The sequence below is a fragment of the Rhincodon typus genome, chromosome 33 (genome assembly GCF_021869965.1).
Source record: "Rhincodon typus isolate 14 chromosome 33, sRhiTyp1.1, whole genome shotgun sequence".
NCBI classification, from domain to species: Eukaryota; Metazoa; Chordata; class Chondrichthyes; order Orectolobiformes; family Rhincodontidae; genus Rhincodon; species Rhincodon typus.
The window spans coordinates 17384182-17403826 of record NC_063364.1 but is presented as its reverse complement, the minus strand read 5'-3'; the positions used below and the strand labels follow the sequence as shown (position 1 = coordinate 17403826).

The 19645-nt window shown below is 40.2% G+C and overlaps 1 protein-coding gene across 3 annotated transcripts in view; it reads right to left on the bottom strand.

Moving 5' to 3' along the window:
* shc1 (SHC (Src homology 2 domain containing) transforming protein 1) overlaps positions 1-19645 on the bottom strand; it is a 67799-nt gene that overhangs the window by 5201 nt on the left and 42953 nt on the right. The window contains exons 6-10 of one of the 3 annotated variants that reach the window (XM_048615705.1): positions 11982-12033; positions 11333-11459; positions 10952-11129; positions 7680-7752; positions 6457-6645 (exon numbers count right to left, since the gene is read on the bottom strand). In XM_048615705.1, the coding sequence (XP_048471662.1) occupies positions 6457-6645; positions 7680-7752; positions 10952-11129; positions 11333-11459; positions 11982-12033 (619 nt within the window). The remainder of the gene's footprint in view (positions 1-6456; positions 6646-7679; positions 7753-10951; positions 11130-11332; positions 11460-11981; positions 12034-19645) is intronic. The other 2 variants (XM_048615706.1, XM_048615707.1) reach the window with 2 other exon arrangements.

The following is a 19645-nucleotide window of genomic DNA, read 5'->3' as shown; positions in this document are numbered from 1 at the left end:
GAGAATCTGTGAGGAAGGATAAGCACTTGATACGGCAAAGTTGCAGTCAGTGCAACAGATTAAAGTGTGTACTTTAATTCAAGAAGTGTCAGGAATAAGGGTGACGAACTTAGAGCATGGATCAGTACTTGGAACTACAACGTTGAGGCCATTACGGAGACTTGGAAAACACAGGGACAAGAATGGTTGTTGGATTTTCCGGGGTATAGATGTTTCAAAAGAGGTGGGGAGTGGCATTGCTAATCAGGGATGGTATCACAGCTGCAGAAAGGGAGGTCGTGGAGGAGGGTTTGTCCATTAGGTCAGTATGGGTGGAAGTCGGAAACAGGAAAGGAGCAGTCACTTTATTGGGAGTTTCCTATTGAGCCCCCCCCAATAGCAACAGAGACAGAGGAACAGATTGGGAGACAGATTTTGGAAAGGTGCAGAAGTAATCAGGTGATTGTCATGGGTGACTTCAGCTTCCCTAATATAGACTGGAACCTCCTAAATGCAAATAGTTTGGATGGAGCAGATTTTGTCAGGTGTGTCCAGGAAGGATTTCTGACTCAATGTGTAGATAGGCCGACCAGAGAGGAGACCATATTGGATTTGGTGCTTGGCAACGAACCAGGCCAGGTGTCAGATCTCTTGGTGGGAGAGCATTTTGGTGATAGTGATCACAACTCCCTGACCTTTACTATAGTCATGGAGAGGGATAGGAGCAGACGGTACAGGAAAGTATTTAATTGGGGGAGGGGGAATTACAGTGCTATTAGGCAATAACTGCAGAGCATAAATTGGGATCAGATGTTCTTAGGGAAATGCATGACAGAAATGTGGAGGTTGTTTAGGGAGCAGTTGCTACGAGTGCTGGATAGGTTTGTCCCGCTGAGGCAAGGAAGGGATGGTAAGGTGAAGGAACCTTGGATGACAAGACATGTGGAACATCTAATCAAGTAAGCTTCCGGTTGAGGAAGCAAGGATCAGACAGGGCTCTAGAGGTCTACAAAGGTAGCCAGGAAGGAACTGAAGAATGGACTCAGGAGAGCTAGAAAAGGGTATGAAAAAATCTTGGTGGGTAGGATCAATCAGGGATAGTGGAGGGAACTTGTGCGTGGAGTCAGAGGAGGTAGGGGAGGTCCTTAATGAATACTTTGCTTAAGCATTCACCAGATGTTTGAGGGCAGCGTGAAACAGGCAGATATGCTCGAATAGGTTGATGTTAGGAAGGAGAATGTGCTAGAAATTTTGAAAAACGTGAGGATCGATAAGTCCCCTGGGCCAGACAAGATGTTACTACGGGAAGCAAGGGAAGAGATTGCTGCCCCTTTGGCGATGATCTTTGCGTCCTCACTGTCAACTGGAGTAGTAACAGATGATTGGAGGGTGGCAAATATCACTCCCTTGTTCAAGAAATGGAATAGGGGTAATCCTGGAAATTCCAGACCGGTCAGTCTTACTTCTGTGGTGGGCAAATTATCGGAGAGGATTCTGAGGGATAGAATTTATGATTATTTGGAAAACCAGTTTGATTAGAAATAGTCAGCATGGCTTTGTGAGGGGCAGGTCATGCCTCACAAGCCTTATTGAATTCTTTGAGGATGTGACAAAACACATTGATGAAGGTAGAACAGTGGATGTGGTGTATACAGATTTTAGCAAAGCATTTGATAAGGTTCCCGATGGTAGGCTCATTCAGAAAGTAAGGAGGCATAGGATTCATGGAAATTTGGCTGTCTGGATACAAAACTGGCTGTCCAATAGAACTCAGAGGGTGGTAGTAGATGGAAAGTATTCGGCCTGGAGCTCAGTGACCAGTTGTGTTCTGCAGGGATCTCTGCACTTTGTGATCTTTATAAATGACTTTGATGAGGAAGTGGAAGGGTGGGTTGGTAAGTTTGCAGATGACACGAAGGTTGGAGGAGTTGTGGATAGTGTGGAGAGCTGTGGTAGGTTGCAACAGGACATTGACAGGATGCAGAGTTGGGCAAACAAGTAGCAGATGGAATTCAAACTGGAAAAGTGTGAAGTGATTCATTTTGGAAGGACGAATTTGAATGCAGAATACAGGGTTAATGGCAGGATTCTTGGCAGTGTGGAGGAACGGAGGGATCTGGGGGTCCACGTCCATAGATCCCTCAAAGTTCCCACCCAAGTTGATAGGGTTGTTAAGAAGGCGTATGGTGTGTTGGCCTTCATTGGCAGGGGAATTGAGTTTAAGAGCTGCGAGGTTACGCTGCAGCTCTGTAAAATCCTGGTTAGACCACACTTGGAATATTGTGTTAAGTTCTGGTTGCCTCATTATAGGAAAGATGTGGAAGCTTTAGAGAGGGTGCAGAGGAGATTTACCAGGATGCTGCTTAGACTTGTGGGCATGTCTTGTGAGGAAAGGTTGAGGGAGCTAGGGCTTTTGTCATTGGAGCGAAGAAGGAGAGGTGACTTGATAGAGGTGTACAAGGTGATGAGAGGCATAGACAGAGTGGATAGTCAGAGACTTTTCCCCAGGGCAGAAATGACAATTGCGAGGGGGCATAATTTTAAGGTGACTGGAGAAAGGTATAGGGGAGATGTCAGAGGTAGTTTCTTTACACAGAGAGCTGTGAGCGTGTGGAATGCGCTGCCGGCAATAGTAGTGGAGTCAGATACTTTTAAGCGACTCTTGGATAGGCACATGGATGATAGTATAATGTAGGGTATGCAGGGTACTTTGATCTTCATAGGATAATAGGTCAGCACAACATCGTGGGCCAAAGGGCTTGTACTGTTCTATGTTCTTAAATCAGAATTGCTGTGGCAACATGCACTTTCACATGGATGTTGTAGGCTGGAGCTATGGATTGTGACGGGATAGGCTCCAATTTATTTTCATCACACGGTTGACCAGGAATCTTTCCTCATTTTACTCACAGCCATTGACATATGTTTGGAAAGATTACAACATCGCACTCAACCTGTTTGGCTGTATTATGAATGCAATTTCCTTTGCCATCAAATCCTATAGTCAGACTTGCTACTTCTACTCCTGATTATGTTCTTGAGAGTGCTACAAATACGTTTCTTTAACAGAATGTGATTTTATTTATGGACTACCGTAGACTATATGTCTGGATTGCATTTCATCAAGTTAAATTAGTGGGCTGATAGCAGAGGCACTGATATCTAATGTGCTCATCAGTTAGAACCATATGTTGAGTTAATTTCCTGCAAACTAACAGGAAAAAAATAGACAAAATCATATTACAGATAAGCCCAATTTCCAGAGGAGAAAAAAACTAGCACATGGCTTACTTGCACTGAGCAGTACAATACCAGTTCAGAATGCCTTAAAATGATTGCAAAAAGTGAAACTGACAAAACAAAATCCTGCAGTCCTAATGATTGAAAATCAGAAATGGCTGGTTTCCAGTTCAGAAGTTTCAGCAATCCTTTGCTTGCAAATGAGATGCTTCATCTGCTCTAAGCAGATGATCTAATTTAACATCTTAATTTCCATCTGGACCTTGCAGAGCAGGGGTTCTATTAACATACAGTTTATTAGAAATGTGATAGCCACTTCCTGTGGGGATAGTCATACATCACAAGGACAAAATCGTAGTTGGGTGCACAAAAAACTGCTGCATTTTTAAAATTGTATTCTGCTTCATAGAAATGTTAACTTGGTCAATAACTGTGATGCAATTTTTTTTGTAAAGTTCAATTGATTATCAAATACTGTGGGGAAGATAGCAAATGTGACACCAATTCATTGTCCACTGATGCTGGTGTACCAGGTAGAAAATTACCATTTGGAGCATACTTAATTGAACATCTATGACATAATTATGAATAGGGAGCAGTTTTATTCATAGAAAACTAAAAACTTATTGCTGTGGGTTATAAGAATATCAAGAATTACTGGCTGCTTCTGAAACCAACTTTCAAAGCATTTTCCCCCCCTCACACAAACACTCCAGTATTTAGCTCAAGCTGCTTCCTGCACTTCCCCCAACCAAACCTGAACTCAAACACCACCCCACCCTACTCTGAGTATTAATCGCTCCATTACATATTTCACAGCTACCCATCTGCCTTATGCTTCTAATTAGACACACAAAACATGTTGGCAGGAATGGGATCTATTGAGTATCCTGAAATCAGTCAAGTAAATTTACTACTTGAACCGTTGTCTACAATTTGGTCATATCCTTGCTATTTAGAACTGTCTTGAGAAAGAGCAAAAAGTACATCACAGTATACAGTTGGGTATCAATCACTGCAGCTTCATCTTCCTTCATAACAAATGGAGCAACAGATACTGATTAAATGTTTCTGCCATATTTCTCCATGTGGAACAAAGTCCTGTTCATTAATCATAGCTCAAAAGGACATTGATAAATGCATCTTCTTTTTGGTTAAGACTTAGCTTCTTCTACTTTAAATTAGTAGTTGCAACCCTCTTGTTATATTATTGCAATAATATATGTCTCTGTTGTACGTTTGAATTTTGTCACAGACTGTTGAGGTTTGCTGCAAATTTTTCTTCAGGAATTAACTCTTCACATATTTTAGATTAACCTCCCTTTTAAATTTATGTAACTAGAAATGTGACTTTTAGTTATTATTCATTCACAGGCTATGGGTGTTGCTGGCTAGGTCAGTATTTATTGTGCATTCCTAATTGCCAAGTCGACCACATTTCTGTCTGTGTCTGGAGTGCCAGACGACGTAGGACAAACCAGGTAAGGATGACAATTTCCTTCTCCAAAAAGGACATTAGTGAACCAGATGGATTTTCTTTGATTGTCAGGAATGGTTTCATGACCATCATCCAGATTTTTGTTAACTTCAAATTCCACCATCTGCCATGGCAGGTCCCCAGGACATTGCCTGGGTCTAGATTAATAGTCTAACGATAATACTACTAGGCCATTGCCTCTTCTTGGAGGTTGAGCTTTGACTGATCAACACATTGGTTAGATTTTCAGATAACCATCAGATCAACTTACTGATCAAATTATAACATTGTGATAAAAAGACCAAGTATGTGCTCCTCACATCTAATTCTGGACATATCCAGAACAAAATGGTAGGTTGTCAGACTGGGAGAAAGCTGGCTGTCTACAATTTGCAGAATTTTCTGCCTTAATGACACTGGGCATTGAAAATGTTCAAACAAATATGTACATCATTATCCGACTGATCTATTTGGAGGGGAAAATATCAAACTCTGCATTTCCCATCCTTGACCTCATAGCAATAGTAGAGAATACAAATAAGCATAATTGCATGGTTTGTTTGGAAGACAGACAGGATTTTATGGTTAAATGGACCCCACAAGAATGTAATTGATTGCAGTTAATGGCCCAATTACAACTGATCACTCTACATTACAAATGAGAAAAATAATTTTGTCTTCAGCTTCCATTAGCTGGCACCCTACCCTTAGAAAGCAAAGCTTATACATAGCAAATTCACCAGTTCTTTCCGTCAGAGGCAACGCAGGTAGCTATCCTTGACCAAAATAAGGTTTTCTTTTAGGAAAGTTAACCAATATTGTATTGGGATTCCACCTAGGTGGCAAATTTCATGTAATGCATCTCTTAGAAATCCCTACAAAAACGGTTCTAACCATGACATGTCCATGACTCAAGAACTGTCTAAACAGATTCTGATACCCAATGCTGAAGCCATGGTTATGTTGTTTTCTTAATGGTACATTCCTTCATGTTAAGTTGTACTGATCTACTTTCCTCCCTATGCTGAGACCTCGAGGCATTGTACAGCTGCAACTTCAAGCTTGTTAATTGCAACATGAAAATAATCTACTGAGAACTCTATAGGGTAGCATCAACTCCATGTTCAGAGCAGTGAGTGGGGCATTTCAAACAAAAAAAAAAGTGGGGGAACCAAACATTTACCATATCATCCTACAGCATCATTAACTGCCCTCACCTACACTATTCTGCAGTTCTAAAATATTGGATATGCTTTTCATTAAAGTTTTAATTGGTGGAATTAACAAATAAGTAGAGCCTGTACAGATAAAAGTAAAATTAAAAAGAACTGCCAATGGTGGAGATCACAAGAACAGGATGAAACTTCCCACATTAGCTCAAGTGTGATAGGGGAAGTTGCAGATTTGGCACCTGTAATCCATTCTACCAGAAGAATAGAATGGGCAGTAAGTCCACTATTGGGAGTTTTATGCCACTCACCCAAGTTGAATAATTTCATCTATACTCAGAAAATGCTTGAAGTATTTAATAGATTCCGCAAGGTAAGTTGTCCACAGTTAACGGCAGGAAATAGCTCAAGTGGGTCGAACATTTTTAAAGATTTATTCATGGAATGTGAAAGTTGCTATCAAATTGGTAAAATGAACAGCCAGTCTTAAAAGATTACAAAACTACAGAGACTTCTGAAGCCTGTATCAGTAGTAACGCAACAATGAACTTCAGTTTTGGATGGAGATTCTCAGTTTTTGAATTAACTTACTTTGGTCATATACATCTTTGCACATGTTATCAAAGATCTGGCCTGAAGTTCCAGTCCTGGCAGAAGAAGTGGGTTTTTCCACATGCTGGGTGTTCATGTAAGATGGATCATCAAAAAGATCAGACCTGCTGATGGCTTTGATTGGCAGAATATTTCTATTAGTTTGTGGAAATCTAGTCCATGAATTGCCTGAAATATTAATTATGTAGGATCCTTACTTTATAGAATCATTGAATTTATGCTTTGACAATAAAAGTAAATATGGAAGCTGCACTTATATATTCTAAAACAGATTAAAGCAATTCTGAATTTAAAGTAGCTGCTTATATGCAGATGACTTAGTGGCACTGTTCAATCTACTTGGTAAACATATGTTCCTAGAAACTTTTAGGCATAAGTAATTCCAGAGCACATCATCTAATATGTCGTAAAACAAAAGTTGTGTATACTTATTTTTAATCACATCTCACACAATAAATCACAAGTTAAAAGTTTGAAGCATGCCCATGATTAAGTAGCCAACAGAATTGAAAACAAAGTCACAAAACATTCACAAAATTTAGAAATAAGCAAGCCACCAGCAATAATAAAGAAGCCGAAAAAATAAGGCTAAAGAAGCACAAAAAGAATGATTGGCTTTACCAATTCTGCAGCACTGTGTGTATAAAATCTTTTCTACAACTTCAACAGTATGCCCTTTTCAGTGGTTTGGTATATGAGCTTTGACTGCCAGTGGAAGAAACTCAAAAACATCAAACTAAATCCCACTACATTTTATATATGATTGACAGTTTTTAGAAAACAGGCCTGGACTTGTTGCTCATCACCATTTTCCAATGTATATTGCACTGACTTCCTGCGACCTCTCAAGGACAATAAGTGTTGAACAATAAATTCTGGCCCATTTCTCCGTTGTGTCCATAAGTGGAAATATTTAAGGCTCAGTACGAAAAGTCTAAAGTTATTATTATGCGTGGAACAGAAATTGTGCTTCATGAAATGTAAATAACAAAACCAACAGAAAGCATGAATATTGGAACTTTAGCAAATGTAGGTCGGAGTCAACAATGAAAATCAACAAATTCAAATATGGCATATACTGTTTGTGCAACAAATGAGACTTTGAATTTCACACTCCATAAAAGAAAATCACAAAAATTTGCAGTATTTTCAAATATGGACTAAATTTTACAATTTTAAATCTGGGGACGTACATTACATACCTGCCATAATGAAGGTTTCTTTGTGTGGGTCTGAATAATTTTCATAAGTAGTAACAGATGATGGGCTAGCAGTCTGTGAAAACAACACATTCAACATCAAGAGAACAGCAAACCATTTCAAATTAAGTGCAATGTATAAAATTACTTTGCATACAATAACTCAGTCAGATTGCAGAAACATGGGGCAGAAAATTTCAGGGGTTGTGCAGGATGGAGGGAACGGTGGTTCGTGAATTCCTGGAAAGGACTGATAGACCATTACGAAACTCAGCCTGTAATCTTAATTTGGTGCAAATGAGCTAAACTGTTTTACTGTAGGATTTCCATGCTTTGTTTGTCCAGTCCTTGGGAGCTTTCAGTCATTGATTAGCCAGAAGCTCCATCAATCCCAGCGGCACCAAAGATCAGTAGTTGGCACCAGTGCCCAAGACAAGAGTGGTACATCAGGGCTCAATATCCAAGGACTTGCGTTCTATGGGAGTCCTGCTGTTCCCTCGGCTGAAGTGCTTGGGTTAAGGGAGGGCCAGAGCAGCACTGGGGGCCCCTGATATCTGTGTCTGGCCCTCATAGGCACAGTCCCAATAAAAAGAGTAAATTCCTGTGTTTTTGGTTGGGCAGAATTGCTTTTGCTGTGTGCGCATATGCGTGCCACTGCATGTGGGTGAGGTGTGTGTGGCGCGTGCATGCGGTGTGTCATGCATGTGCATGTAGTGCGTTATGCTTATGCGGGTGGCATGGAACGCGGTGTCATGCGTGTGCATGTGACACAAGTGCACGTGTGGGGTGGGGTGTGTATAGCTAGGTGTGGGGACAAGCTTTATTGGGCAAGCTGCACAGAAGAAAAAAGGTGGTATGGCATCTAGGAGACTGCCCCTGTGCACATGGCACTGTCCAAATCAGGTACCCTTTCTTTCTTCCCTCCTGCGTTCACATTGGCCTGTAAAAATGGTCTGCCTCTTCTCATCTAACTGCCTGCCTACATTAGCTGTAATTTAGTAGGGCTGCATATTATTGGGGTCAATTGAACATTTAACAAGAACAATAGATCCTTAATTACTTACACATGGTAGGCAAGCTTCCCATTTTGGCATCCACCCACTGCTTTAGGGGATTAGTTTGAGATGGATGAGAAGGTGGCAGGCTAGCCACCTGACCTAATTTACATGACTCCATGCCAGAAACAGCCAATGGGAACATGTAATCTCTAGACCATCTTCATTTTTATAGCATCTTACACAAAAAAGGGTACATATAAAGTGGGAAGCTCAATTCTGAATGCAGAGTCAATGAGCTGGAATTTTAAAGAGTTTTGAAGTATATGCCCTGCATCGGAACAGGGGGGCATTCAGCCCATTGGGGTAGCAGGCACATTCAACATAATCATGGTTGAGCATCCACTTCAATATCTTTACCCTACACTATCCCAATTTCCCTCTACATCATTGGATTTTACTCAACTGCCTCTCTATTTTGCACCCACTCATTGAGTAAACTTTCACAGTCCTCTGGAAAAAGAATTCCAAAGTTTCCCTCTCATTTTGAAATAGTCTCTCCTGGTCCTAGATTCCCCAACCTTGGGCACATTATACTGCACATAGTCTGTCCACTCTTTTAGGCATTTTAAAGATTTCATTTAGTGCACATCTCATTAAAAGTTGGCCTACTTTTCCCCAATCTTTCTTCATAGGACAGTCTTACCATTTCAGGGACAAGACCGATGAAGTACTCTAATCCTCTTATGATAAAGGCTAATGTACCATTACTCTGCATGATGAGTGAATTATTGACGAGAACCTTTTATGTATTTATACATACACTCTCTTACAACTTAAGAAACATTCTGTGCATCTGTTCTTTCCACCAAAAGTGGACGATCTCGCATTTTTCCACATTACATTCCATCAACCTTGTTCTTGCCCACTTACAAAGTCTGTCCAAATCCTCTTGAAGCCACTTTGCATCTTTCATCATTGCACATATTCCCACTGCTTTACATCATCCTTAAGATAGTATATGTGAAATTTACTCCCCACATCCAAATAATTGGAATATATTGTGAACTCCCAAAACCCCAGGTACCGATCCTTACGGAACCCCACTGCGTAATAGCTATTACCCTAGCCTCCTCAACCTAGCATGCCCAGGGTGTCACAGTGGTTAGAACTGCTGCTTCATAGCACCAACAACCCTCGTTCAATTCCAGCCTTGGGCAACTGTCTGTGCAAACTCCCAGTGTCTGCATAGGTTTCCATCGACTGCTCTGCTTTCCTCCCACAAGATGTGCAGGTTAGGTGGATTCAGTATCCTAAACTGCCCCGTAGTGTGCGGGTAAGGTGGATTTTAGCCATGGTAAATGTGGGGTTGCAGAGCTGGGGGAATTGTAGGTTGGGGTGGGATGCTCTTCAGATGGTTGGCGCAGACCCAAATAGCCTCTATCTGCACTGTAGGGATTCTATGATTTGCTGGTGGTTCAGCATCTTGATTGATTCTACCATTGAGGCATCTTCCCCCAATCTCCAGGATTCTTGAATGCAGTTAGTGCTGCAGCATTGGAAGTCCATAATACCACAAGAAATATGAACAGGAGTAGCTGGTTCGGCTCCTCCCTGCTCTGCCATTCAATAGGATCATGGCAGATTTGACACTCCTCTCATCCACTTCCCTGCCCTTTCCCCATAACCCTTGAATCTCCTACTAATCAAGAATCTCTCTCAATCTTAAATATACATTCTGGATTTTGGCCTAACAGCTCTGTGACAAGGAGTTCCAAACACACTCAACCCTCAGAAGAAATTCCTACCATCAGTCTTAAATTGGCACCCCTTATTGTGTGATTAAACCTTGTCTTAAGCTTAGTCCTGCTGGGAGGCAAACACAAAACTACAATTCCAATATTCAAAGCTGCATTTTGCATGTGTCCAGTACCAGCTTCAAACAATATAATAATAAATAAGTGGTTAATTGTATCACCATGTTGGTAAGTCACTATTTAGCAAATGTAATTTCCATTCCTGCTACACAAACATTCTTCATCCAGCCTTTATCTTCTAGTCTTTTTAATGTTGATGATTTCTTGCACTATAAATATTGACCTGGGTTTCCCCTAAAGAAATAAAAGTACACGCAAGATGTAAAATCTTTCAAAACATTTCCAGCAATTCATATCCAATTGTAAAATGACAGTCACCCTTTTGAAATGAGAATATTTATTTAAAGAATCTAATACTCTAACTAGAGCTGACACTGAAATACTACCAAAACATTTCACTAACCTGCAAAAAGTCTCCATCTTTTTTTATTTGGCTGTTATTACTGTAGGCTGCTGCGTCCTTCTTTACTTTTGCATTTTGTGGACTTCCAGGTGGTGCTAGTTTACCTGCTGTTTCATTGTAGTATCCATGGTTCTGATCTTCATCACCCTCCACGTTCCATATTGCAAGGCCTGGTCTTCTGCAACACAAGAATAGCAGCAAAGACATATTTAAACATCTGTAACCACTTCATCAGATGATCTTGTTTTATGTAGTGGGCTACATAAAAACCATTTCCTGGCAATTAGTTTGTAATACTTATTAATGTTTTTAATTTTTTAAAATTGTGAATATTCAGATATTATGATTTTTATTCAAATAAAGCTTTTAAAAAATACTGACCTTTCATTAGGCGTAATAACTACAGGTGAATTCTTCAAGTATTGTTTAAAACGAAGTTCAAATGCTTTTCCTATGGTATTTATAACATCCCGGGCTAAATCATCAGAACACTCTAGAATATGGCAGGCTGAAAAATAATGCAAAATGAGTTTGATCTTGCCTATGAAATGATAGTACATTAAACAGCAGAAGGTTACATGAATTCTAGCACTCCCATTTCAAGATTAATACAAATTGCTTCCTTTTACAGTGTGTTGAAGTTTTATCATTGCTAAACATTATTAACACCAATAATTATGTACAGAAACACAAGTATTAGTATTTAGCTCATTATGTACTTCTCCACTTGATATAAAGGCAGGTAATTGAACATTTTATGAAATAGTTAAGCAATTACAGTTATACATACTCACTGATCAAATTTATAGATAACTCATGGTTGAATATAATTGTGGCACTCAATTTATAGTCTGCCTTTCTAATTGTTCTGGTGATGCATTTTCTATAGGCACCAGAATTTAAAAAAAAACAATGTTTCAAATGTGCAAAGTTAAACAACCTTTAGCTCAAGGACAGTGATACAACATAATTGCTATAGTATCATTAGATTTATTGTTGAAATGGAATGCATGAAAGAGCAATTACATACCTCTTTGATTTACTGGGTCCTTGGCAACATAAGCAACATAATCAGTTGTGTCCTAAAAGAGGGAGTTTTACAGTTATCACTCATAACTTGTCAAGAATGAGTTTCAAATCATTGTAATAAAATATCTGAAATTTAATATGAAAATTCAGAACAGAACACTTCATTAGAAACTAGCATGGAATTGCACAGTTTCAGTATTAGGGAAACAGGAGACTCTATATGCAAAGTAAAACAAACCCTGTACATGATGTGGAGGTGCCGGTGTTGGACTGGGGTGGACAAAGTCAGAAGTCACACAACACCAGGTTATAGTCCAACAGGTTTATTTGAAATCACAAGCTTTCGGAGTGTAGCCCCTTTGTCAGGAGGAGAGAGACAGAAGCACACAAAACACAATTTATGGGCAGAGATCAAAAGATATTACAAATGATGTGCGTGGTGTGTACAGATCCTGTATAGACAAAGATGACATCTGCTGGAAAACTGAAAAAAAAATTTAAGTTTTGGAAATATAAGGCAGGGGTCTGCCAATGCCTGAAAGAGAAACCTAACTTTATGTTTCACAGGGATGTCCCTAATTGACTTGTCATGATCTGGTAGGCAATGTTTCACTAAATTGTGTGGGTGCACTTCGGTGCTACAATCTACCACACAACACAATAAACAGGCTGTACACAAAGAAAATGGAAGGGGAACATTGTTGACAAAACAGTATGCATATAAAGTATTCCGTTGCCTTACAGTAACAATTCTGAAGAAGAATCTTACCAAAAACATTAACCCAATTCTCTTTTGAATGCTGAGTTTCTAACATTTACCATTTTGAAGCACAAATCCTGAACAGAATGATCGCTGCAAATGTTTTCATTAAAAACAACTAACCTAAAAAAAACAAACAAGGATTCTCATGTCCTGATAAAGGCACACAAATTGTAATAATTTCTTTATCTTTACAGTTCCAGATCCTGCCAAAAAGGCGAGGTAATAAAAGTAAAATAAACAAGACTCCACTGCTTAGCAAATATTCCATAAATTGCAGAAGCGTTCTTCAGATAATAACAAAGCCATGGCTGGAGAGGTTCCAAAATTAATTCCAATCAAGCATAATGACAAACAAAGTAATAGTAATCAATTGACAAGAAATAAATATCCATGTTGTCGTGCAAGGAAAGATAATCACTGACAAATCAGCAATGATCGTGAAAGAATTGGCACTTAGGAACAGAAATCCTTGTTCAAAATTGATGGAAATGCCTCATCAAATCAGAAATGTGCTTTTGGCATATCCTTACAGAATCAGAGTCATACAGCGTGGAAACAGACCCTTTGGTCTAACTTGTCCGTACCGACCAGATGTTCCTGGTCCCATTTAGAACATAGAACAAAACAGCACAGGAACAGGTCCTTCAGCCCACGATGTTGTGCTGAACATGATGCCAAATGTAACTGATCCCTTCTGCATGCCCTTGGTCAATATCGCTCCAATCCTGGCGGATTCAAGTGCTCATCGAAAAGTCTTTTAAATGGCCCTATTGTATCTGCCTCTAATACCACCCCTGGCAGCATATTCCAGACTCCTTACCTGTGTGTGTAAAACTTTCCCCTCTCACCTTAAATGCATACCCTGTAGTTTTAGGCATTTCAACTCTGGGGAAAAAAATTGCCATTATTTGGCCTATATTCCTTCTAAATCCTACCCACCTCCTCTGACAGCTTGTTTCATATGCGCACCATCCTCCTTGCGAAGAAGTTACCCCTCAAGTCCTTCCCCGTTCACCTTAAACCTATGCTCGCTAATTTTGGACTCCCCCACCCTAGGAAAATGACCTTTGCTATTCACCCTATCCGTACCCCTCATGATTTTATAAACCTTGATAAAGGTCACCCCTCGGCTTCTGATACTCGAAGGAATAAAGTCCCAGCCTATTCAGCCTCTTCCTATAATTCAAACCCTCCAGTCCTGACAGCATCCTTGTCAAATCTTTTCTGCACTCTTTCAAGTTTAACAACTTCCTACAGAAGGGTGACCAGAATTGTGCACAGTATTCCAAAAGTGGCCTCACCAATGTACTGTACAACCACAATATGACATCCCAACTCGTACACTAAATGTTGTGACCTATGAAGGCAAGCGTTCTGAACAACTTCACTATCCTGTCTACATGTGACTCCACTTTCAAGGAACCATGCCCTACACCGCTTTGCTGGGCAACACTCCTCAAAATGAAACTTCTGTGAAACAATGAACCAGCTCGGCGAGCCAACCAACTACAACATCCAAAACCCGAGCTACAAATCTACTCTAAAACGTTAGGAGACCCTACCATTAACGGTACAAGTCCTGGCTTGCCTTCCCAAAATGCAACCCCTCACATTTATCTAAATTAAACTCCATCTGCCACTCCTCAGCCCATTGGCCCATCTGATCAAGGTGCCATTGTACTCCGAGATAATCATCTTCACCGTCCATTACAGCATCCATTTTGGTGTTATCTGCAAACTTACTAACCTTACTTCCTATATTCACATCTGTTATGGGCCAGACCAGAACTCCACAAAATATATTAAAATGATAGCCTAGACCTTAATTTCGTCTTATTTTAAAGGCAAGTGCCAGGCGTTGCATTCTACATACAATTTCATTGTCAAACTATCAGATTTGAAGCAAAACAAACTTTGTTCATTCACTATATTTAAAATACAACAAAAGCAAGAGGAAAGTGGAGAATCTTAACTCTGTTGGAAAACTTAATAGAATAGATTATTTTACTACTAAACAGTAACTGTTCCAATATAGTAGCATTCCATACACAGACCCTTGACAAGGTCAAAGTCAACAAAATAGATTGTCTCACATGCAATTCTAGCAGCCCAAGAGGAAAATCACCAAGAGAAAACTCTGAGGGAGACAGTAACAGCAAGAGATGTACTGCAGCTTTCAATCCTGCTGAGATGCCAGCAACAACTGCTGCTACTGAAAAACCATTTTAAAAAATCCTGGTTCTGCGAAAGCTTAATACACCCATTCAGACTGCTTCTAATGCTCTAACCTTATGTAAAAAAAAAATCCAAGGTCTCACTAACTGTTGACTCTATTAGCTGTGTAGACTGCTCAGTGCCTCAGCCTTAAAACCTCTTCTTAAGAAAAGGACAAAATACACCTCTTAGAGCCACAATATCATGACACATATAGATCATTTATACAAATGTTGAAAAGCAGCAGACCCAGCAATGATCTTTGTGGCACCCTGCTGGTCACAGGCCTCCAGTCTGAAAAGCAACTTTCCAACACCACCCTCTGTCTCCTACCTTAGAGCCGATTTTGTATTTAATTGCCTAGCTTCCCTTGACTCCCATGTGATCTAACCTTACCAACCCTTCCAACATGCAGAACCTCATCAAATGCTTTGCTGAAATCCACACAGACAACATTAACTACTCTGCCTTCACCAATTCTGTCACTTCTTCAAAAAGACTCAAATTAAAGTTAGTGAGAGACAGACAATTTCCCACACGCAAAGCCATATTGACTATCCCTAATCAGTCCTTGCCTTTCCAAATGCATATAAATCCTGTCCCTCAAAATCTCTTCCAACAACTTACCCACCACTGACATAAGGCTCACTGGTCTATAGTTCCCTGGCTTCTCCCACCTGATCAGGTCCTGGGGATTATTTGCCTTTATGTTTTAAGGCCTTCAGCACCTCCTTGTCTGTAACATGAACATATGGAGCGCTGTGATTCAAGGTAGTGGCAGCACATCACTGCCTTCTCAGGGGAAATAAGGATGGGTAATAAAAGCTGGCACTACCAGTAAAGCCCACATTCTGGAAGTGGATTAAAGATTATTTGGGATGGAGTTTGAGCCATCATTCATGGTTGAGGAGATGATGGCCTAATGGTATTATTGCTGGACTGTTAATCCAGAGAAGCAGATAATATTCTGGGGACCAGGGTTCAAATCTCATCATGGCAGATGGTGGAATTTGAATTCAATAAATACCTGGAATTAAGAATCTAATGATGACCATGAATCCATTGTTGATTGCCGGAAAAAACCCATCTGGTTCACTAATGTCCATTAGGGAAGGAAACTGCCATCCTTATCTGGTCTGGCCTACATGTGACTCCAGACCCACAGCAATGTGGTTGGCTCTGAATTGGCCTCTGGACAATTAGGGACAGTCAATAAAATGCTGCCTAGCCAGTGATGCCCTCATCCCATGAATGAATAAAGAAAAAAAAAGTACAATACAGTCCCAGAGATAGTAGGAACTGCAGATGCTGGAGAATCTGAGATAACAAGGTGCAGAGCTGAATGAACACAGCAGGCCAAGCAGCATCAGAGGAGCAGGAAAGCTGATGTTTCGGGCCTAGACCCTTCTTCAGAAAGGCCCAAAACGTCAGCTTTCCTGCTCGTCTGACGCCGCTCGGCCTGCTGTGTTCATCCAGCTCTGCACCTCTACAATACAGTTCCCCTGCCTTGCTTACAAAATCCTAAAATAATGAACAGGAAATCTTCTGAATCCCCAAAAGTTTGGAGTAATCAGCCTTTTAGATTCAATTACTGTAGCTTTATCAACTGTATGACTCTGAACCCATCATATGCTCTGGACTGAAATACTGCTGGCTCTCAATACAGACTGAAGTGCAGTAGTGAGAAATGTGGCATACACATGAACATATGGATCCTCAGTCATATTGGAATAATAATAATCTAACAGAGGGATAATATTTTTGGAAACATTTCATTTATATTTTACATCTAAATATAAGCTTTGTTTGGATGAAATAAATCTGTTTGCCAGTACTGTGGAAGTCCATTACAATGCAGTTCACATACCACAAGGATCTAATGGTTTTCAAGAGCTTAATTTTCCTATCTAAAAATAACGATTAAGATAAAATGTGAGGAGTTTTCTCAGTAACACCATGATGGGTACAACCATAACATTTTTACCTTTTTAACCCCAGCATGTGTTATAATGAGCTCCTTCTCTACATTGAATAAGATGTATTTTTTGTGAAAAAGGTACAATCCATAACAATTCTGAAATTTTACTCCATTGGCATTTATTTGTAATGTTTTATGAATTTAATGACAGAATTTCAAACTACCACCATAATCCAGATTCCTGTACTTTTCTTGTACATTCAAAATACAGAATCAATTCTGTTTTTCTGTGAAATTAACTGGACTGTGCACTAACTGTGCATTCACCAAACACTGCTGAATAAAAACACGTGTTTTTTTTAAGAAGGACATAATTGAAAATATTTCAATGTAACATGAGGAAATGATGTTTTTAAAACATATTCTAAATATTTGAAATGAATTAGAAAATGGATTCTCTCATCTGGTAGAATAGATGAGAGAGAATCAGTGTGTGAGATGTCTTGGATTTTCAGAAGGCGTTTGATAAGCTCCCTCCTAAGATGCCGTGGACAAAGCTAAAGCATTTGGGGGAAGAGGGTAACGTATTATCATGGATCAAGAATTAGTTGATAGACAAGAAACAGAGTGGGAATAAATGGGTATTCCCACCCCCCAGGGTGGCAGGCGAGAAGGGTAAGGACCAGTGCTTGGGGTCCATCCATTCATAATATAATAAAATATCCTGGATGATGGAACGAAATGCAACATTTCCAAGTTTGCTGATGACAAAACAAAGCAGGATATAGAAATCTAAAGAAGAATGCAAGGAGGCTTCAAGGTGATTTAGACAAGTTGAGTGGGTGGTCAAACATGACAAAAACAAACAAAAAACAGTACAACATAAAGTGAAAATCTCATATTTAGCTGTGAAAATCAGAAAGGAGAATGTTATTTAAATTATGGTATATGGAGTCAGGCACATGTACTAAAGGATGTCCTTGTACAACGATGATATTAGACAAGGAGATGCAGCAAGCAATTAGGAGGTCAAATGGTACACTAGTCTTCATTCATTACATGAAGATTTGAGTTCAGAAGTAGAGATGTCTTACTACAGTTATACAGGGTCTTGGTGCAATTACAGCTGGAATATTGAATGCAGTTTTGGTCTCTCTATCCAAGAAAGGATATATTTGTCAAAGAGAGAGTGCAGCAGAGGTTTGGTAGGCTGATACCACGATGGCAGGACTGTTGTACGAGGACAGATTGGTCCAACTGGGCCTGTATTCTCTGGAAGTTTGAAGAATAAGATGGGATTTGACAGAAATGTATAAAACTCTAACAGAACTGAACAGACTGGTTGCAGAAAAGGCGTTTTCCCTGTGTGGGGAGTCTAGAACCAAAGGGGTCAGTCTTAAGATACGGGGTAGACCATTTAGGACAGAGGTGAGGAAATATTCCTCCACTCAGAAGGGTAGTGAACTTATAGAATTCTCTACCACAGAAGTTTTTGGAGGCTAAGTCACTGAATATATTCAAGAAAGAGATAGATAATTTTTAGAAAAAAGAATTGTTGACTACAGCTCCACCTTCACAACATTATCCTCTCCAGACTGATCTCAAAACTCCGTGACCTTGATCTCGGCTCCACCCTATGCAATTGGATCCTCAGCTTTCTGACGCATAGACTGCAATCAGTGAGAATAAGTAACTGCACCTCCTCCACAATAACAACACTGGAGCCCCCTACTGTACTCCCTGTACACCTACAATTGTGTTGCCAAATTCTGAACGAGCCCCATCCACAAGTTCGTTGATGATACCACAGGAGTGGGACGGATCTCTAACAACGAGTCAAAATATAGAAGGGAAATAGAGGGTTTGGTGACGTGGTGCAATGAAAACAATCTGTCTCGCAATGTCAGCAAAACTAAAGAACTGATCATAGGCTTCAGAAAGAAAGGGGGAGAACATGCCCCCATCTACATCAACAGAACCGAGGTTGAGAGAACGAACACCATCAAATCCTTGGAGTGACAATAACTGATGACCTGTCCTGGACTTCCCACATAAATGTGACAGTCAAGAAGGCACAAGAATGCATCTTCTTCCTCAGGCGGCTCAGGATAGTTGGCATGTCCATAATGACCCTCACAAACTTCTACAGATGCACCATTGAAAGCATACTGTCCAGGTACATTACAGCCTAGTACGGCAACTGCTCTGCCCAGGACCATCAGAAACTACAGAAGGTGGTGTGCACAGCCCAGACCATCATGGAAGCCACCCTTCCATCCATGGACTCTTTACACGGCTCGCTGCCACAGAAAGGCCCCCAACATCATAGAAGTCCCATCGCACCCTGGTATTTACCTCCTACAAACTCTTCCATCAGGCAGAAGATACTGAACTTGTGCACAACCAGGTTCAAGAACAGCTTCTTTCCAGCCATTATCAGACTGTTGAATTGACTCTAGCCTCAAATGCCATAAAAGCATATAGATTACATTGCAGGTTAAGTCTTTTTGATCCGTACATCCCTTGCTTACTGCATTCTGCCTGTACCACTTGTAAACAAAGCTTTTCACTGTATTTTGGCTCACATGGCAATAAATCAATCAGAAAGTAGAAATATGGTACTGAGATGGGGATCAGTCATGATCACAACAGAGCAGGCTCAAAGGACCAAGTAGCCTTCTCCTACTTTGTATGTTTCTATCTGGCTGTAGTTTAGTTGAAGGGACAGTTAGGACGGTCATTGTTCCATGCAGTCTAGACATGCATCAGG